Source organism: Podarcis gaigeae (genome assembly GCF_964106915.1).
Source record: "Podarcis gaigeae genome assembly, chromosome: 3".
Taxonomy (NCBI): domain Eukaryota; kingdom Metazoa; phylum Chordata; class Lepidosauria; order Squamata; family Lacertidae; genus Podarcis; species Podarcis gaigeae.
The window spans coordinates 41068481-41087033 of record NC_139680.1 but is presented as its reverse complement, the minus strand read 5'-3'; the positions used below and the strand labels follow the sequence as shown (position 1 = coordinate 41087033).

General features: G+C 40.5%; 3 protein-coding genes across 12 annotated transcripts in view; 1 reads left to right on the top strand and 2 right to left on the bottom strand.

Moving 5' to 3' along the window:
- The window catches only part of PRSS35 (serine protease 35), a 152954-nt gene extending 142947 nt beyond the window's left edge, over positions 1–10007 (bottom strand). For 7 of the 8 annotated variants that reach the window (XR_014561933.1, XR_014561934.1, XM_083730602.1 and 4 more), the window contains exon 1: positions 8798–10007. The gene's annotated coding sequence lies outside the window, so the exon portion shown is untranslated. Of the gene's footprint in view, positions 1–2015; positions 2316–8797 lie in introns of those variants that run through there. The other variant, XM_083730604.1, reaches the window with a different exon arrangement.
- ME1 (malic enzyme 1) overlaps positions 1–14898 on the top strand; it is a 118257-nt gene extending 103359 nt beyond the window's left edge. For all 3 annotated transcript variants that reach the window (XM_083730388.1, XM_083730387.1, XM_083730389.1), the window contains 4 exons: positions 1278–1420; positions 3914–4087; positions 10014–10112; positions 12422–14898. In XM_083730388.1, coding sequence (XP_083586514.1) covers positions 1278–1420; positions 3914–4087; positions 10014–10112; positions 12422–12589 — 584 coding nt within the window. In that variant the 3' untranslated portion in view covers positions 12590–14898. The remainder of the gene's footprint in view (positions 1–1277; positions 1421–3913; positions 4088–10013; positions 10113–12421) is intronic.
- RWDD2A (RWD domain containing 2A) lies at positions 14095–18369 on the bottom strand (the record flags this gene model as incomplete). The annotated part of the gene is given in 4 exon segments (XM_083730750.1): positions 14095–14457; positions 14459–14865; positions 15407–15631; positions 18250–18369. Coding segments are annotated over 4 exon segments (1020 nt in total). The 3' UTR covers positions 14095–14189.
- Between the last annotated feature and the right edge of the window lie 184 nt (positions 18370–18553).

Here is an 18553-nt window from a genome sequence, read left to right as displayed (position 1 = left end):
TTGTTTTGTTTCCTTCAGAGGTTGAAACCAGGTGAAGCTCTAGAAAATTTTGAACTGTAGTGTAAGTAATGGATAAGCGATTCATTACGTCAGGAAGAACTCATAGCTTTAGGTCAATGTATACTTTTTAATCCACTCCCTGGGTTATGTCCTTCCTCTCATTTGCTGCCTGAGGCATAATATAATCAGAATAGTGTGTAATTTATCCTTCCCCCATCTTTAAATTCTTTTCCAATAACTGCATTATGAATAAAAACTTGCACATTTACCTGAATGTAGTTACATTGTTTTGTAGTGAATGGAATTTAGAAGGGATTATTCTGTACGCTTTTTCTGTGAATGAAATTTAAGAGGGATTATTCTGTACCCTATTCTGTACAGGATACCTTACAGAATAATCACTACTAAATTCCATTTACTGAAAAAGGGTATAAACAGTTACATTCAGGTAGCTGTGTATATTCAAAACGTAATGTATAGCATTGAGTGTGGAACATGAAAAGAATTTATATAAATACCATGTTTATCTGCTGTGTATCTGCTGTGTAGCAAGAAAGACTGATCAAATTTGAGATTGTTTTTTTCTGTATGGATGATTAATTGTTAAAAAATCTCTCCTTGCATGACGGGAATTGCTTCGTTGTCTGATACTTTCCCAAGGTTTTTTTTAAAACAAGTCTCAGCAAATGCCATATATGGAGTCTTGCTAGACACCGTTCAGGAAGACGACTTGTTATTGTTGGACCAGAAACAATTATTTTAATAAAAGTAGCCATAAAGAATAAGTGAAATTATGTTTTCTAATTTATTATACCCTCTGGCTAGAAAAGGTTGACATTCTTATGATTAACAGTCTAGAAGCAAAATTGACATAAACTCTACAAAATGTGGATCAAATGCCAGTACTTTTTGTTTAGACCAATTAGCCAATAAAAATTATGGGAGCCAGACTTTGAACTATACTTTCTTTGAGAGGCCTAAGATATCAGAAGAAAAACAGGAAGATTATATGTTAAACTGCAGCTCTTTAAGACTCAAGCATCTATCTGTTCGTACAGCTTAATGCAACTCAATTGAATATGTGTCAATATTACAACTACTTAAGATCCTGAAGTGTCTCATTCTGGGCTGGAAATATCTCAAGCACCAGCTTCATTGAAATGAAATGTCACATTTCCTTTGCATATGAGTGCAACAGGACAGGTTATGGTGGATTCTGCCTTTTGTCTATGAATCAAAACAGTTACTTCATCCAAATTTCCCATTGTCTTCCTCAGGAGTTGCTGCTATTGGTGGTGCATTTACAAAAAAGATTATCCAGGATATGGCTTCCTTCAACCAGAGGCCAATTATTTTTGCTCTCAGTAACCCAACTAGCAAAGCAGAATGCTCTGCTGAGGACTGCTACACTCTAACCGAAGTAAGAAAAGAACCTTGATTGATATTGAATTGGTTGTACTTAATGAACGTTATTTCAGCAGCAAGGTAGAATAATTAGATTCTTGACTTATATGTTAAAAATGAAAGTTTCTAACCCCTCATGCTTTGCGGGCAATATTTAAAAAACAAACCTTGTTTGTTTGTACTCATGACACCTCGCTTCAAACCTCACCCAAGAGCTCCGAGGGGAAATGGAGTGGCTAACCTTTTTTGGCCAGCCTTCTGGAGGCCACATGCCAACAGTTTGTGTGCCTACTCCACACTTTACATCAGGTGTGGTGACCCCACACACTCTTGCATGTACACATAGACAGACATACATGCGGCACATACCCTGCCACAGGTACATAGAGGGCTTAGAGAGAAGACATGGCTGAAGGTGGGGGTGGCAGGTAGTTTCCTCATCCTTTTTGCTATTACATCTCTAAATTGGCAGAGGTGCATGGGACCAAGGAGCTTTCAATCCATTGGATCCAAAGCTGCCATTGCACCAAGCTGCCATTGCCCCACCCATAAAAGATCTCATTTTTGGGGGTTACATCTTGCTATTGCTTCTGCTGCTGGCTTCTTTTTACCTGGTTCCAGATGGAGCCTCCACTGTAGCAGAGCTCCCCCAAACTGGTGGCATTTCTTCTTGTTAGAGGAGAGGCACAAACCCATCGCTCTGATCCTCTCCGGCCATCAACCTGGGGATGTTGGAGCAGCAAGATTGTTCTCTAAGCCATATAACTTGTCTTTTAACTGGTCCATTGACTTGGGAGGACGTAGCTGAAATGAAATGATGTATAATCTAAATCCTGCTGCATATGAATTGCAGTCTTTATACTTTCTCTTTGGGTCAAGTACTTTCCCCTTGGAATTTCTCTACTGATGCAGGACAAATTTATAATTCTATAAATAGAAAACAAATATTAAGCATGTCCTATTTGCCCACTGAAATGTATACATTAGAGTGAATGCAGGAATGAAACAGGAATGCAAATATTTTAAAAAATATGGTTACAATGGGCAGCTCCACCTGGTAACCAGAGCTAAAAATATACTGAAATACCTAATCATCCAGCAAAATGTATAAAGCAGGCCATTATAAATCTACATGACACCAAACTAAATGATATTCTTTTGAATAACTATATAGTGTTCTTGTTTGTATTCCATGCATATTTGCAGTTCTGTAAGTTAAACAAAGATCCTTCTGTTTAAAAGTTAAATTTAATCATGTAGGCTGCAATCCTATACCTGTTTACCTGGGAGCAAGCCCAACTGATCTGAAAGGGAGTTATGTCTGAGTAGACATGCATAGAATTGCATTGTGAATCCTTTTAAGAAGGATGACAAATAAGCATTTACAGACCTTATCTTCCAATGCTGGCAGTTTCATGCATATTGGACTAACTATTTTACTTGTTTCACTCAAACCTCAGCAGATAGCAAGTTAGCAAAGAAGGGCTGTTGGATTTGTTTTTCTTTCATGCCACTTTTTACCTTAGCAGGTAGAAGCTGTGGCCACGAACTGCATTAAAGATTATGATGGCATCACTGTGAACTATTATGGTTTTTCCTAGAAGAGCGGTTATTTATACACCCCCCCCCCATTTTATGCATGTTCAGTATGTGAGCAACTTGCACACACATTCATCGTGTCAAACCCAGAAGCAACCCAGAAACATCACAAAAACGGGTAGAATGGATGGGGGTGGGAACAAGATATTTGCAGACTTCTTCAATTGTGTTTCAGATTTACACAATTACAATTAAATGTGTGGTGTCTTGGAACGTAACCCCCACATAAATGAGGGATTGCCTTTATACTGTATATATCTCACATAGTCATAATGTGAGTCTCAGTTTTGCATACTTGCATTTATGTGGATGGCTGAAACTAGTTCTGAAGATACTAAATTCCAGTTCTTCCTAAACTGAAAAGTAAAGTAATAGATATCATATGAAATAGACATAATTCCATTTTGTTATCATATGTCTCAGCAAGATATCAGACACAAAGAGACATTATGATACAAAAGTCTACTGGGTTCAGATTGGTTTGGAACTTGCCTTGATGCTGACAATGCACCGACCGGAGAGAGACATACAGTGGTACCTCGGGATGTACCCCCGTTCACATCCCAAAGCGAACGTAACCCGTGTCTGCGCATGCGCGGACCATGTTTTGGCACTTCTGCGCATGCGCGAGACGTCATTTTGACGGTCTGCGCATGTGCACGTGACGAAACCCAGAAGTAACGCGCTCCATTATTTCCGGGTCGCCGCGGAGCACAATCCGAATTTGCCTAACTCGAAGCGTATTCATCCCAAGGTATGACTGTAGTTAGAATTGCAAAATTCTTGTTTTGTGACTTTTGTGTAAGTTTCTGGTATACTGTAGTTACTTTATGAAAACACTGTTTTATAGATATAGATGCAGGTTCTGATTTTCCTCCATCCACTAACATTTGCAAAACATTTGTTTTAGGGACGTGGCATTTTTGCAAGTGGAAGCCCTTTTGATCGTGTCACTCTTCCAGATGGACGCACATTTTTTCCTGGACAGGGTAACAATGCTTATGTGTTTCCAGGAGTTGCCCTTGGAGTTGTTGCATGTGGAATAAGACATATAAGTGAAGAAATTTTCCTCACAACTGCAGAGGTACTGACTGTTATATACCTGATAATGTCTGCCCCGAAAAAGACATGTATGGCACATCAGTTAATGATAGCATGTTGTTGTAGGGCCTTCAGACTGGTAGTTTGGGGTGAGGGACCTCAGCCTGAGGACTGAATGTCCCCCCCCCCCCATCCTGACTCTCAGAATCTGGCCCTCAGAACTCTCTCCAGACCACACCATCTTCCCTGGCCATACACACCTGAATACTATCTGAAACACTGAAACTGATACTTTCTGTGTAATGGTCGCAGTGTAAGGTAATGAGACAGGAATTCATCAGAAATCTGATGGATTAAACCAGCGCTGAAACAAAAGCAGTACTTCTCCTATTACATAGACTGAATGTGTATTGAGGGACACATGCCTATGGTTAATATACCAAAGCTTCTGAGTCCTAATTTTGGGTGATTCTCTTACATTGTTTTGAGGGAGGAAAGAGTACTGTTGAACCTTTTATTTATTTCAGAATGTAAAATCATGCAGAACTGTGAATTTCTTCTAGCAGAGAATTGGCAGCAATTGCTCTAGCAAGTAATTTGTTGCTGTTCTCTCTCTCTCTCTCTCTCTCTCTCTCTGTGTGTGTGTGTGTGTGTGTGTGTTTGTTTGTTTGTTTGTTTAAAGAATGGCAAGATTTCCTCACAGAAACCCCAGGTGTTACAATTTACCATCAAGGTGTTTTTCCCTAGGGAACCATTTGGACCTTCCATGTGCAAAAATCAGGAATAAGCTCAGACTCTCTTCACTAGCTTTGACCAGCCAAGATGGGCAGTGATCCTTCACATAGGAGGTGACTGAGGATAAGTTGGTTAATTTTATCCTCATGGCTAAAACCTTTCCCTGTAATTTCAGTTGGATATGGCAAGTCTTAATTCTCTGCCCTAAACTGCCATGTCTATTTTAAAAGACATGGCTTCTTAAACTTTCTAGAATGGGCTCATATGTATAGTTTGTAAAGTACTTTGGAAACTTCTTAAATGAAAGGTGGAGCATGCAAAGCCTCTCAAATGTTAAAATTGAGAGGAAGTCAGCAAAAATTGGTTTCTTTTACAGACTCTTTTAGCAGGAGTGGAAAGTACTAGAAATGATAGCGATACTTTAAAATAACTTCTTCAGGCAGACATCTGTTGATGGTGACACTGAGTGCAGATTTTGCCATCTAGGTCTTTAGTTAAATGTTAAGGTTATGCACTTAACTGTGAGTGAGCCCCATTAAACTCAGTGGGATTTATTTCAAAGTAGGTATGCTTAAGATTACAGTGTACACATATGTCTGCCCTGCACATACTCTCCTAATGACTCAAAGTCTGATTCATAGTCATATTGAAGCTACAGGAGCACTTACGTCTGGTCTCAATTATGCTCTGTAAACTTTAGTGTCAAGTAATGGGTTTGACAATTGTGTCTGACCTGTGAAGAAGTATCAGGGGCAACTCAGTCTGATGGGTGGGGTAAAGTATGTATGTATGTATGTATGTATGTATGTATGTATGAATAAATAAATAAATAAATAAATAAAGCATTTTATCTCTTCACACAATGCATAATTGAGAGCAGGAGATGCTACCTGAATAATCCTGGCACCATAGGAATACACATGCTTTCCAGATAGCAAACTTGAATGTATTTTTTAGTATGAGAATCTTTTGTAACCTAGCTTGAGATCCCTGGGATGAATGGCTTTTGGAACGGGCAGATTCACAAGTCCCACATCTGGCTCAGTTGGAGATTCTCCAATCTAAGTCCTTCATCCTGACTCAGCCAAGCCTCAGCAGCTCAACTGGGACTCAGCTGGTTGAACCAAGGCCCTGAACAGGGGCAGGAGCAGGACAGGATGGGGGAGACCCAACCCATTCCAAACCCTGTTCTGCTCAATCATGCAACCTAGCAACCCAGTGGAAATTACACTAGCAAAAAGGGTAGTGTAAATCAAACTATTTTAAAGGCTTGCTTTCCCTCTGCCAGGCTAAGGAGTAGACCTGCTCCTGAAAAGAGTTTGGAATAGTGGTAAATTACATTGGCATGATTTACTCCAGCATAAATTATGCTGGCTTCCGATAGTTTGAATTTCTCTACCCATCTTGATCCAGTCCATGGAAAAACAAAAGAAGAAACAATATAAAACCAGCCTGTACAATGGATCTTAACCAAGGAATCTTTTAAAAAGATAACCTCTTGCCATGGCCTTGCTAGAGGAAGAGTCTGTAATGAACAGGGATAGGAAAAGTTTGAACATGAGTACCTATTTGTAACTGGGGGTATGTGCACACTGTGTGATCATGTGGATTCAGTGCTGGATGCAAGCACCTTTTTGGGGTGCTGTGCACATGACATCATCTTCATGTTGTCTCTGCCCCATACTACTTGTCAATCTAAAGCACTCTCTGCTGTAACAGTTATAATCCAGTTTGTGTCGATAATGCACTTCACAAGCGTATGTGCCTGCATGTGTACACAGAGGACACTTCTTCAGGTTACTTCTTACTGGGGCAGAGCTACTGGTATTGTGGAGCTGTGACTTGTCTGTGAATAAAATAGACAAAAGGAAGCAGTACAGTAACTTAGCCAGCTTTGTGTTCCAGTATATATCTTCTGTATGTCAAACACACACACACACACACACACACACAGAGAGAGAGAGAGAGAGAGAGAGAGAGAGAGAGAGAGAGAAGTTCTGTGAAAACACTAATAGAAGGAAGAGGAATAGAGAACACTATTTCACTCTAGTTTGAAAACATTCCCAACTATGTGTACGTAGCAGTTTGCCATACTTCAATATGGATAGTAGCTGCCACTTTAGATGACGTTATCATGCAAAGGTGTGTACAACTGCAAACTGCTACGTACAGAAGTGCACTATGAAAAAAACTCATGTGCTTTTACAAAGGCTAAATGTGTACATAGCCTATGGTCTCTTAATTTGTCACCTGTCCCTTTAAAACTGATTTAAAAAAAAAAAAAACACAGTTTAGTCATTGTAAAAACAGCAAGTCCTGCTTTCAGGTGTTCTTACTTGCATGCCAAGTAGAGTTCAGCATTGATTTGTGGATAGTAAATCTAGGGCCCTGTAGACTATAATGCCATAATTGTAGGCAATTTTAATGTGATGACAAGCGGCATTCTTCTAAGCCTGATGAAGCAAAAGTAAAATGTCAAAGGATTATGAGCTGGTAAATTATTGCGATTGCCCATGCTATGCTTTAGTCATTCCAGAGATCACCCTATTAACTTTTCAATGATAAAATATGTTATCAGAAGGGCAAGGTGTTCACTCTTGGACAGTATCCATGGAAAATTGAGTAGGTATTGTCTCATTATAGTGAAACTAACAGCACAATAAATTAACATGTTTATAATTTGAAGTTTAGTTGCACTGATCATGATGTTGTCCTACCATTAAATGTACACTTGGTGGGCACAGTAAGAAGAGTGTTATCTGTTATCTTTCAAGATTTGTCTTCATCTTTAAAAGTATGTTTGAAACACTGGCCAGGAGCCAGATCCTTAAAAGTCGGGGAATCTACCAATGAAAAGTGTGTGTGTGTGATCAGAAATTCCACTTGCCTAGCACCATCTTTCATGAATTCATGTAGCAATTTACTGCCTGCCTCTAGCCTTCTCCTTCTTTTTAATATGATTATAAAGGAAAGTAAGAAAAATATTTCTCCAGTTCAGAAATTCTTATTATTCAACCCTGCCACAGAGCAGGCACCATCCTTATGTTGGCTTTTCATTATATGGTAATGGATGTTGCCACCTTTTTATGCCTAACTGTATGTAACTTGATGAAAATCAGTACATGTCACGTAGCAGTATGATTCCCTTTGCACCAGTATGCAAATGTAACTATGATTCCTGACCTGTGAGGGGTAAGAAATTCCAGGAAAAAGCAATCCTACTGATTTGCCACAGGAAAAACAAACAGGTTTATATCTCCTTTTATTTTAGCTCCCCCTTGTGGATTCATAAATAATAAATGATTATACTATAATAATGATTGCCAGTAGCTTATTTCGCCATTTCCTTAAAAAAAGAAAGGAAAAAAAAGACACACGATCTTTATTGCCTATTAAGCCTGCCTTGTAAATTAGCCCAAAATAATAGCCTGGGGGTGTCTCACAGAGGAGAGACAGAGAGCCCTGTCTTTTCTGCATTAGCCTGTTACATTTCTAGGCTTGGGTGCAGAGGAGAAACAGAGGGCTCTGCCTTGCGCACCTGCATGTAATTCCTTGGTGTCTATGGCTGCCAGGCTGCAAGTCTCTGTTAAGAGGAGGTGGGAAGTACAACTTTCATAGTACTAGGCAATTCTTTCTCCGAGTAAAAATTCTGCTGCTTGTTTGGGTATTGATGCATTATGTCCTGACATATGGTAACTTTGCTTTTCCAGCAAGGTGATTTCTGCTCTTTCTTTTGCTCATCTTACTTGTACTAGCTACTCTGGTTTGTTAGAATTTTATTCTATTTTAGCTTTTTTAGCGTTAACAGTGGTACCTGATTATTTTTGTACTTTGATTGTAATGTCTTGTTCCTGCTTTTCAAGTGTGTGTGTGTGTGTGTGTGTGTGTGTGTGTGTGTGTAATCTCAAAAGTATCCCTGAAAGAAAAATAACACTGAAGGAAAATCAGGATCATAGAACCATCTATTATAGGATCAAATCTGAGAAAAAACTGTATATTTTAAATTCTCAACACTAACCACCTCATAGTTTGCGAAGCTTTCCTGCAGATCTTCTCTTGCCAGTCAGTTCTTGGCATCTCTTCCATCGTGTGTCTGTCATCACTGCTTGCGCCAAAGGCAAGGTGGCTCCTCCAGTTCCTTGGGAATTACTTAGATGTGGATTAGAAGTAAAATAGGGGAGATTGTCTCCGTTTTATAACCTTATTTAACTGGTGGGGTCAAGCACTCTGTCAAGCAGATTCCAGTCACTGTCTACATATTTGTTGTGGTGGTTAATGATTTCCCACAGTACTTTCTGTGACCAAAGTGCTTTGCTATTTCTGTCTTCTTAGCTCAGTGTCCTATCTAAATAAATAACCACGACAGACAAGTATAATCCCACTTCCACCCATGCTGCATACATTGGCCCTCCACTCATGAGTATTGGTTTCTATATGTCTCAAACTTAATCTCTTTTAACTCTCTAATAGATTTTCAAATGTAGGTTCTCAGGATGCATGCAGCATGATTACTGAGAAGCACTTTGTATGCTCTGGAAAATTGCTATATAAATGCTGAGTAAGACTAAGAATGTCTTTTTAACACCCCCACCCCCATGCCTATGACTAATTATTTACTAGTTCCATCCTTTTCCTTGTGTGCCCTATCAGAGACCTTTTTAAAAGAGGTGTGCTCATGAGGGCTTTCTGGGTGATGAACATGGTTCTGTTTGACTTATCCTATGCTCCCATTTCATTACTGAAGCGGGATTTGGTAAGTCCAGAAGTTTATTTCTGTGAACACGTTCATATGAAATTTGGAAAAAGCTGCCCATGGTGCAGATTTGAGGGGGTGCTGGACAAAGTGCCCTCTGGTGGGCTCCCTCCCCTTTGGTGGGACCTGTAGGGTTTGCTTGGTGACTTCAGCAGCAGCAGTGTGCCAAGCAATGCAGAGTGGCTGGATCTTGTTGCCATTAAAATTCCCTAGTGCCCTGGAGCAATGCTGTCAGAAGCATTGTGGGAAATTAAAATGGTGGCTTAGAGAACAGGGCTGGGGAAAATAAAAGAGAGGGGACAGCTGCTTGGGGTCCTGGAACTTGCCCGAGGATGTGGCTGCTGATGCTGGCCATAGAAAAATGGTTTTCTACTGCCATAGAAAAATGGTTGCATACATCCAATTTTTGGCAGTCGGTTTTCAGATAAAAATACCTGTTTAATGAGAGCTTAAAAGAACATGTCTTATGTTTTGTTCCTAGGTCATATGTCAACAGGTCTCAGATAAACATTTAGAGGAGGGCCGTTTGTATCCGCCTTTAGTTTCAATTCGAGATGTCTCTCTGAAAATTGCTGTGAAAGTAAGTACATTTTGCATTTCCTAATTAAGAACAGACTTATTATGATTTGTCAAAGACTGAAGGTGGATTTCATTATTTAATACATTTATATTTTCACCTTCTTCCAAGGATCTCAGGATAGGAATCAGTTTTCTCTCTTCCCCCTTTATCCTCAGAACAGCCCTATGAATTAGGTTGAGAGGAAGTGACCAGCATACAGTCATTTGGTGAGCTCCATGGCTGATTGGCAAGTTGAACCCAAGCCGTCCTAGGCCAATATTCCACTACACTGCACGGCATATATGATTTCCCTGATGGGGTGAATAGCAGTTGCAGGGGTTTGGAAAAATGTCACTGGAGGAAAGGTTAACCAGTCCAAATTCCTGAAAATGGAAAGGGACAGCAGACCATGGCTGAAACTCTAGTTTGGTCCTTGTGTAGTTGTGTCCTTGATCTTTCACCCTCTGGGCCTCATTTCCTTTTTATCTCCCAGGAGGTTGGTTTATTTTTATTGCTGAGCTGGATAGAGATAATCTTTCATGTAAAGATCAGTCTTTGTTGTCAGTAAGCTTCTAATCACGAACTCATTCCCTCAGGCTTATGTAGTAATTGGTTCCAACTGCATGTAGAAAGAGTTGTCATATTTCATCTCTCTTCAAGTTTATAATATATATATTTTATAGATGTTAAAACACACTTATGCAAGTTTCTCTGCGTAAATTCTCCAGCATTATTTGTTTGGCAAAAACGTTTGTGAACAGCTCTAGAAAATTTGTTTCGTTATAGGAATAATTTTGTTTAAGTTAGAAACAATAGTCAGTATAATTGATGGGTTTGTATTATCCATCTAGCTTCTAGTCTCCTGGTTTTTATCTGAATTGGAAATATTTAACTTGTAATACTCTCCAGCCTAATAAAGCAAAAAGACACACAAGAAACACTAACATTTGACTTCCATCTCACCTTCATATGTAACACAGAAATATTTACAAGAACATATTCAGATATATTTTAGTAACCTACATTTATAGGGATATGTTCTTAGATGTGAGAAAATGAATGCTTATTAACATGTATATGGAAAAGAAATGAGTATGCAACAAACTCCCATCAGTATTTCTGATCTAGAGTATTGGCGCTGTACCAATGGGAGGCAATTTCCTTCTCTACAAATTTAGCAGCTCTGATTAATTTTGAAAGCAAATTTCAGAGCAGAATATGTTGGGTTGATGAACTGGCATGACAGGATTGAAGATTTTCTCTTAAGTCAGCTCATGTTTGGTTTCTTAGGCTTTCCAAAATCATTTTGGCCACAATAAATATGTTTTGGTAAATTTATCAAGGTGCAGAGAATTGAATGCTTTCATACCTTACTGTAGGAGGAAAGTATCCATTCTACTTTTTAAAAATGTACTTACAATGGATCCAAACTTGCCCCTTGTTTACAAAGAAACCTGTGCCTTGTGCATTAGAGATCTTTTTGCTAGAGCATGGATAGGCAAACTAAGGCCCGGGGGCTGGATCCGGTCCAATCGCCTTCTAAATCCAGCCCATGGACGGCCCAGGAATCAGTGTGTTTTTACATGAGTAGAATGTGTCCTTTTATTTAAAATGCATCTCTAGGTTATTTGTGGGGCCTGCCTGGTGTTTTTACACAAGTAGGTGTGCTTTTATTTAAAATGCATCTCTGGGTTATTTGTGTGGCATAGAAATTCATTCATTCTCCCCCACCCACCCCCAAAATATAGTCCGGCCCCCCATAAGGTCTGAGGGACAGTGGACCAGCTCCCTGCTGAAAAAGTTTGCTGACCCCTGCTCTTGAACATACTCTCTTAGAAATATGTCCCAAGGAAATCAGTGCCAGTTATGTCCACAGGCGGGGGTGGTGAGGACTGGGCTATAAAGAGCCAGTTCACACATTATATTACCATTTTTCATCTAGAAAATAAGGCATGTGACCATGGCAAACATGTATTCAAACACTTACCATATGTGAACACTCATCAGAAAGCCCAAATTAACAGCAGCTCCCTGTTGAGAATGCATTCTGTTACAAATGTGGGGTTGTTTCTCCAAGTGTGAAATACAATCCAACCAAGAAAAAGAATCTAAAGCAGAATTCATTTCAAGATGTATATTTTGCCAATCTCTTCCAGAAAATTGGGTGCATATTTTCATCTTTTCATGGCTAGATTATAGCTTCATTGGTATCAGTCTGATAAGAATCTGATACTTGATATCCAAAAATTGAACTTTCTTCGTTATACACTATGCTACCTCTCAGGTCAATGCAGAAGTCTAACAATGAGGGATTTGTCTTGCTCTCTCAGATTGCAGAGAATGCCTACAGCAACAACACAGCCACTTTCCACCCTGAGCCAGAAGACAAGGAAGCATTCATCCGCTCCCAGATTTATAGCACTGACTATGAAAGCTTTCTGACAGACTCTTACACCTGGCCCCAAGAAGCCATGAAAATACAGACTGGGAACTTTTAACAGAAAGACAGCAGCACTGCAACAATACTGGAAGCACTCAGATATTTGGTAGCTTTCAACTTTTGTCAAATCATAGCACAATTTGTCAGAACTCAGGATGTATTTCTTTTCTTTTCTAGCAGCACTGAATACTTTTTAAAGCCATGAAATTTTGGTAGAATTGTTACACTTCTTTCACTTTAAGCTAATTAATTAAGCTAAAATAGCACATGCCTAAGAGAATAAAAATCAATTTAGGCAGTTTTTAAATATTTCTTTTGAAGGGGCTCTGCTAAATTTACTACAGAGCAGTACTGTAGAAGCACATTTACAATGTACTTTTCATATACTTTGACATCTGTATGAAATTATGGTCATATATTACAGTTCTGCGCTTAAGTTCAGATGAATTTTTTTTGCAAACAAATGACAAAGCAATATATCATCAGTTTAAAAGTGTCTCAGCTATTTCTTTTAGTATTTTTCTGGTGACACCTATAGAAAAAGCAAGATAAAAAGCTAAGTACTTCTAAGTATAAGTTTTTTCATGCCAGATCAAATGTTCCTAATCAAGGAAAAGTAGTTTGAGTCAGTAGTTTGCTAGGCATGTGCACATTCTTAACAGAGAAGCCATCCGGTAAACCAATGACAAAGAGGCATCAGTCAGGAAGGTTACTGGATGTTCCGTAGCGTAACTACTCATGCCTTAGTGAATGAGCATGTGAACTATGCAATGTCTGGTACAACATCCAAAAGAGGTGCTCATGTATCTTCTAATATATAGCCTTTGTACAGTTTGGGCCTGAGATAACAAAAAAAATTTTTTGTGTGAACCTGCTACTACTTTGTGGCTCAGCTTGAATATCTGCAAACTTTAGTTAATGGTGCTGGAAATTATTTGTATTTGAAATGCTAGAGCACAGATGGACAACCTGAGTGCAGCCCTCTGTCTCCTACAACCTTGTCCCCAATGCATCCTTGGCATCTACTGTGAGCTACCAGTGGCGAAACGGATTACTCAATTCCTGCCCCAACTGCTTCCTTTCCTTCATTTCTAGGCTGGAAAAAAAGGAGCCTCTTTCCCTCCACCCACCTTGGAAGGAAAACTGAAAGGAAGGTGTGTGAATGGGGGAGATGGCGATACAAGGGAAATGGGGAGTGAATGAATTGCTGTGAGTGCATGTTTGTGAGAAAAGGGATGGAACTGATGATGGCTTAAGGAAGGACATAAAAAAGAGGTGTGCCCACTCACTTTGGCCCTGGCCACTGCTAGTGCCCTCAACCATTTCCCCCTTCACCTCAAAAATATTGTCCACTCCTTCCCTAGACACCTTAGATTGTGGGGAACAATGCCTATCAGGATTGGACTTAGATGTGGCATTCATCTGGCTCAGTACAGATCAAGCCCCCTTACTCTTGCAGCCAATTTGAGAAGTTTTGCTCTGAACAAAATTACAAACTGATGTGCTAACTGTTCAAATACTAAACAAAGTTTCTGTGCGTGCCCTTTTAAGTTACTTGTCACATTCACTCATCCATACTTTTATTTTCTTGCGGCAGATTCATAGATTGATTTCATTTCTATTAACAGAGACAAGAAAATTAAAAACATAGCTTATTGTTAGTTGTCAGAACATTTGCCTTCAATGCCAAACAAGATCTGAAATACATGTTCACTTTGATGACCCTTAAGGAATTCTAGGAACTGTCCAAGGTCCATGTGATAGTCATTCCTCAGGCCGTAGTCACCATGGGCTTGAAACTGTAAATCTTCAAAAGTCTGAAAGAGACGCAGGTTATCCCCATTTCCGTCAATCTCTCTATTCTCGACATGTTTGCAGGAAATGTGTTTCCAGTTGGGATATCTAATAACGTGCCAAAATTCTTCAGTTTTCTTTGACACCTTCCACACAAATGATTCCAGGCTTGCCAGTTAGGCAGAAACCAGTCAGATTTAATTTCTTTGCACAATCAAAAATCTTTTTCCTTAGTTCTTGTCTATAGATGTGGTGGCTGTAAATCCACATCCGGCTGAATAACGTTTTAACTTCGCTCTCCCTTGGCACATTTTTGCAGTGGATTTTGCCGTTTTGTAAGTAGCTTATGCTGTTGTCTCGCAACCATTGCACAGCAGCACATACACAAAGTTCTCCTGGCTCCAAAGAAGCAATGTAAGAAGCGAGATCCTTGTTGAGCTGCAGTTGTTGCTGCCTGTCTACAGCACTTGATCTTGCAAAAAGGTGTGGTGGCACCTGAGGGTAGTCATGAGGTAGGGCTACCTGCAAATTTACTCTTGCCTAAAATTAAAAAGCAAACATATGTTCACAAAACTTTCCAGTCTTCAGTGACTGCTTTGCATGCAGCACATCACAGTACAGTCATGCCTCTTGTTACCTTTGCTTCAGGTTGCGTCCCAAGGCAAACCGGAAGTACCAGAAAGGGTTACTTCCGGGTTTCACCGCATGCGCAGATGCGCAAAATGACACCACGCGCAGAAGCAGTGAATCGCGACCCGCGCAGACGTGGGCTGCGTTTTGCTCATGTTGCGAACGAGTATCTGGAACGGATCCCGTTTGCAACCAGAGGTACCATACCACTGTATTGTAATTTAATACAGAAGTGACTAAATGAAGCATGAATGGCTAAGGCTAACTCCAGCTGTGGGCATGAAATATAGTACACTGGCTTAAGTTAATATATTGGCTCAATACAATACACGTTGGCTTTATTGAAGGTAGAAATGCTTGCACAAATATTTAATAATTAAGTAAAATATTATGTTTTTTAAAAGGTAATAAAGCAAAGAAAAACATCCCAACCCAAAACAGATTATCTCACCTTTGGTTCATCAATAGTAACGGCAACTGAATATTCAATTATATATGGTAGATTTTCACTTGTATTGTTCAGATATTTCTGAGCATTAAGGAAATTATTTTCATCCCGAAGAGTTATTTCTCCTTTATCAGGAAACATAGAAAAAAGCATTTCTAATTCTGCCATTTGAAGTTCAAGTCTTTCTTTTATTATGCTGGACATTGTTACAGATGTGAAGTCAGCCACCTGCAGGTGGAAGAGATCGTATCAATAATGTTGTTCTTATGTCTGCTAATATTCTCTCCCACCCACCCCACAATACAGATTGTAAAGTCGTCCAAGCCGGAACAAAATAGTTTTGAACAAATGAAACACTCCTTTAAATTTGTGATAACAATAAAGCCTATAATCCTCAACAAGATTTAGGTTTTGGGTCCAAGGAGTTCAAAGAGACTAGTTGCACAAATAAAACCAAGGCCATAAATGCATCCAGTTCTAACATTAAGAAACACATGAAGTGAATTACAATGGATATGAAGAATCCCAACAAGATGTGGAAGCAGCTGAAGACCTAGTGCTAATATTATTATTGATTCATGCATTCAATTTTGCACGGGTCATAAAATTACAAACATTAATGACTATCCAGTTTCCACAGTGAAAATCATATCCATGCAAAGTATCCTGAGTGTTCTGTTTGCAGTGAAAACACATTGTACTTTTAAGTGGTTCTCTTACTGCTTTCTCTTCCTTCTTAATGTATTGTCTTTGGCTGGCAGCTAAATAACAGTCGCTGGCCAGGTTTGCACAAAATGGTAAGTCAAACTATGGCACGTTGGGATCTCATGAATGTGCAGGTTCTTGGAGATGAGCTTGCGGCCACTTTGCTCCTACCTGTTCATTTTTGCTGCCAAGTAAACAAACCTAGGCTACAGATTGTGCTTAGTGAGGAAGGGGGTTAACAGCGAGTCCCAGTTCAGATGACACACTAACCAAAACCTTGGCTTAGCTCTGTACACTGTGGCAGTATGCCTCTGAATGCCACTTTCTAGGAATCATTAGAGAGTAGAGTGTTACACTCAGGTCCTTTGGGGCTTTCCATAGGCATCTGGTTGCCCACTAAACAGACAGGATGTTGGACTAGATGGGCCAATGGCCTGGTCCAACAGGCTCTTTTGTTTTAAGTGAAAAGGACCAGGAAAGAGCAAAGCATCTGTAAGCTTATATCCAGCAGCTGGTGCCTAGTTAAAGACGTCTTGGTTTGAAGCATTGTTAGGAACTTAGATATATAAGCTAGGTGCCAAATGGCTCCTTAAACCAAGGTTACTGTTGCCTAAAGGAAATGTCTAGCTGCTATTTTTGGCCAAGACATGCATTTCCAAATGGTGAAGATGTCAGGTGGCATCTTCACTTGGTTGCGAACAGCTGATAGTCAGGTACAAAAGGCACCTGGCAAATTTCAAACACTGGTTAGAAGATATTAACATCCACATTTGAACAACATGTGTCTCAAATACCACTTTCAAGGTGGGCTCCCCAAACCAGAGAAGTCAACTGATGGGTTTCCACCTTAACTCCTCTGTAATGTATTGTAAGCTGCTCACATTTGTTCTGAGAGTCCAATACAAACAATGAATGTTCCATAGAGGCTCAGCTAGAGTGCTCTCCAGTCAGCTTTGACTCAGTTTTGTCAGGCTATCATATGTGGCTATGATAGTGACCCTTCACTTTAACTTGCAAATCCCACCCAGTGACTTGTGATGCAAGCACATCATCACATAGTAGGCAGATGTTCTGTAGAAGGTAGGTGGGACCAAACAATAGCAGATGAAAACTAATGTACCACTTGGTTTTGTCAGCAATTCCCCCCACCCCAGCTGTATGATCTTACTGTTTTTATGTGGCAGTTCCGGTTGCAATTTAAAAATGTAAGATTCGCCCTTCTGGGTCAGATCAAAAGTCCATCTAATTTAGGAATGGGAGTATGTAGCCTTTGAGGTGTTGTTGGACCAAGGCTCACCAGCCCTAGTCAACCTAGCCATGGTCAGCAACAACAGATGTTTAGTTCTGCAACAACTGGAAGGCCCCAGGTTACCTATCCCTGAGCTAATGAAAATTCTCTCTGCTGGTGAACAACCAAATGTCTCAAGAAGTACAATACAATGTATTCACCTCTCTTTTAGACCTCACAGTAATATGCAGGGTTAGTAATCTATACTGTGTCCAGTTTAGAGTACCCCGCCCCTTCACTTTAGATCCAACATGTATACAATCCGTACAACTGCATACATAAATAGTTCAGGTGTACACTTGTAGTTATTAAAATATAACATTCAACTCACACCAACTACAGTGGAGCTGTACAAAAATGATCAAGGGCACACTTTCAGACAAAAACGTGTACGCACGTATACACAGCGTGGAACGTTCAACTTAACGTGTGAACAAGGTTCCAATGCAGAGAAATCACGTGGTGCACACTCGGCACAGTCCCCAAACGCTGAGCAGCAGGCTGCCCTCTCTTGAAAGCCCTTGCCGTGGGATAATAATAACTGCTGAAGCCCGGCAAGAGGCTCCACCAGCGGTATCTGAGAGCGGGAGGCATCGGCAAATCCTCCAGCGGCCATTACCCGCCCTTACAGCCATCGGTGCGGAATTAAAATGGCTCCGCCCCCTCCCTCCAATAAGCACGCGGCGGAGGACGTTGCGAAGCCCATCGAAAGGAACCGGCCGCCAGATCCCTCAACACCGGGAGCGAGGCCAATCAGCCCACGCTCTTAGGGACGAAGCGAGTGATTGGCTCGTTTCTTCAGAGGCAAAGGGAGCGCAGCGTCTCGCGCCGGGGACCCTCCGAACCAACGTACTTCTTGGGAGGCCCGCGCATGCGAATGACCACACCCCCCCTCGCGCGCATGGAAACACCTGAACAGCCACGTGATCCCAGGAGGCGAAATGTTGGCGGCGCGAGCGCCTTTCTTGGGCATGCGCGCCGCTAAAGGAGGGCTTGGGCTTCGCGCGCGCGAAGGGAGCCTCAGTGGCAGACGCAGCGGAGGGAGGTTTGAATTCAAATTCTATATGAACCGTGTTGCCTGCGGTTAAGATACGTTACTGTTTCATTTTATTTTTTCACCCTGAGCTCACTGGGAAGCGGGGCCTGTTCGTTTTAAA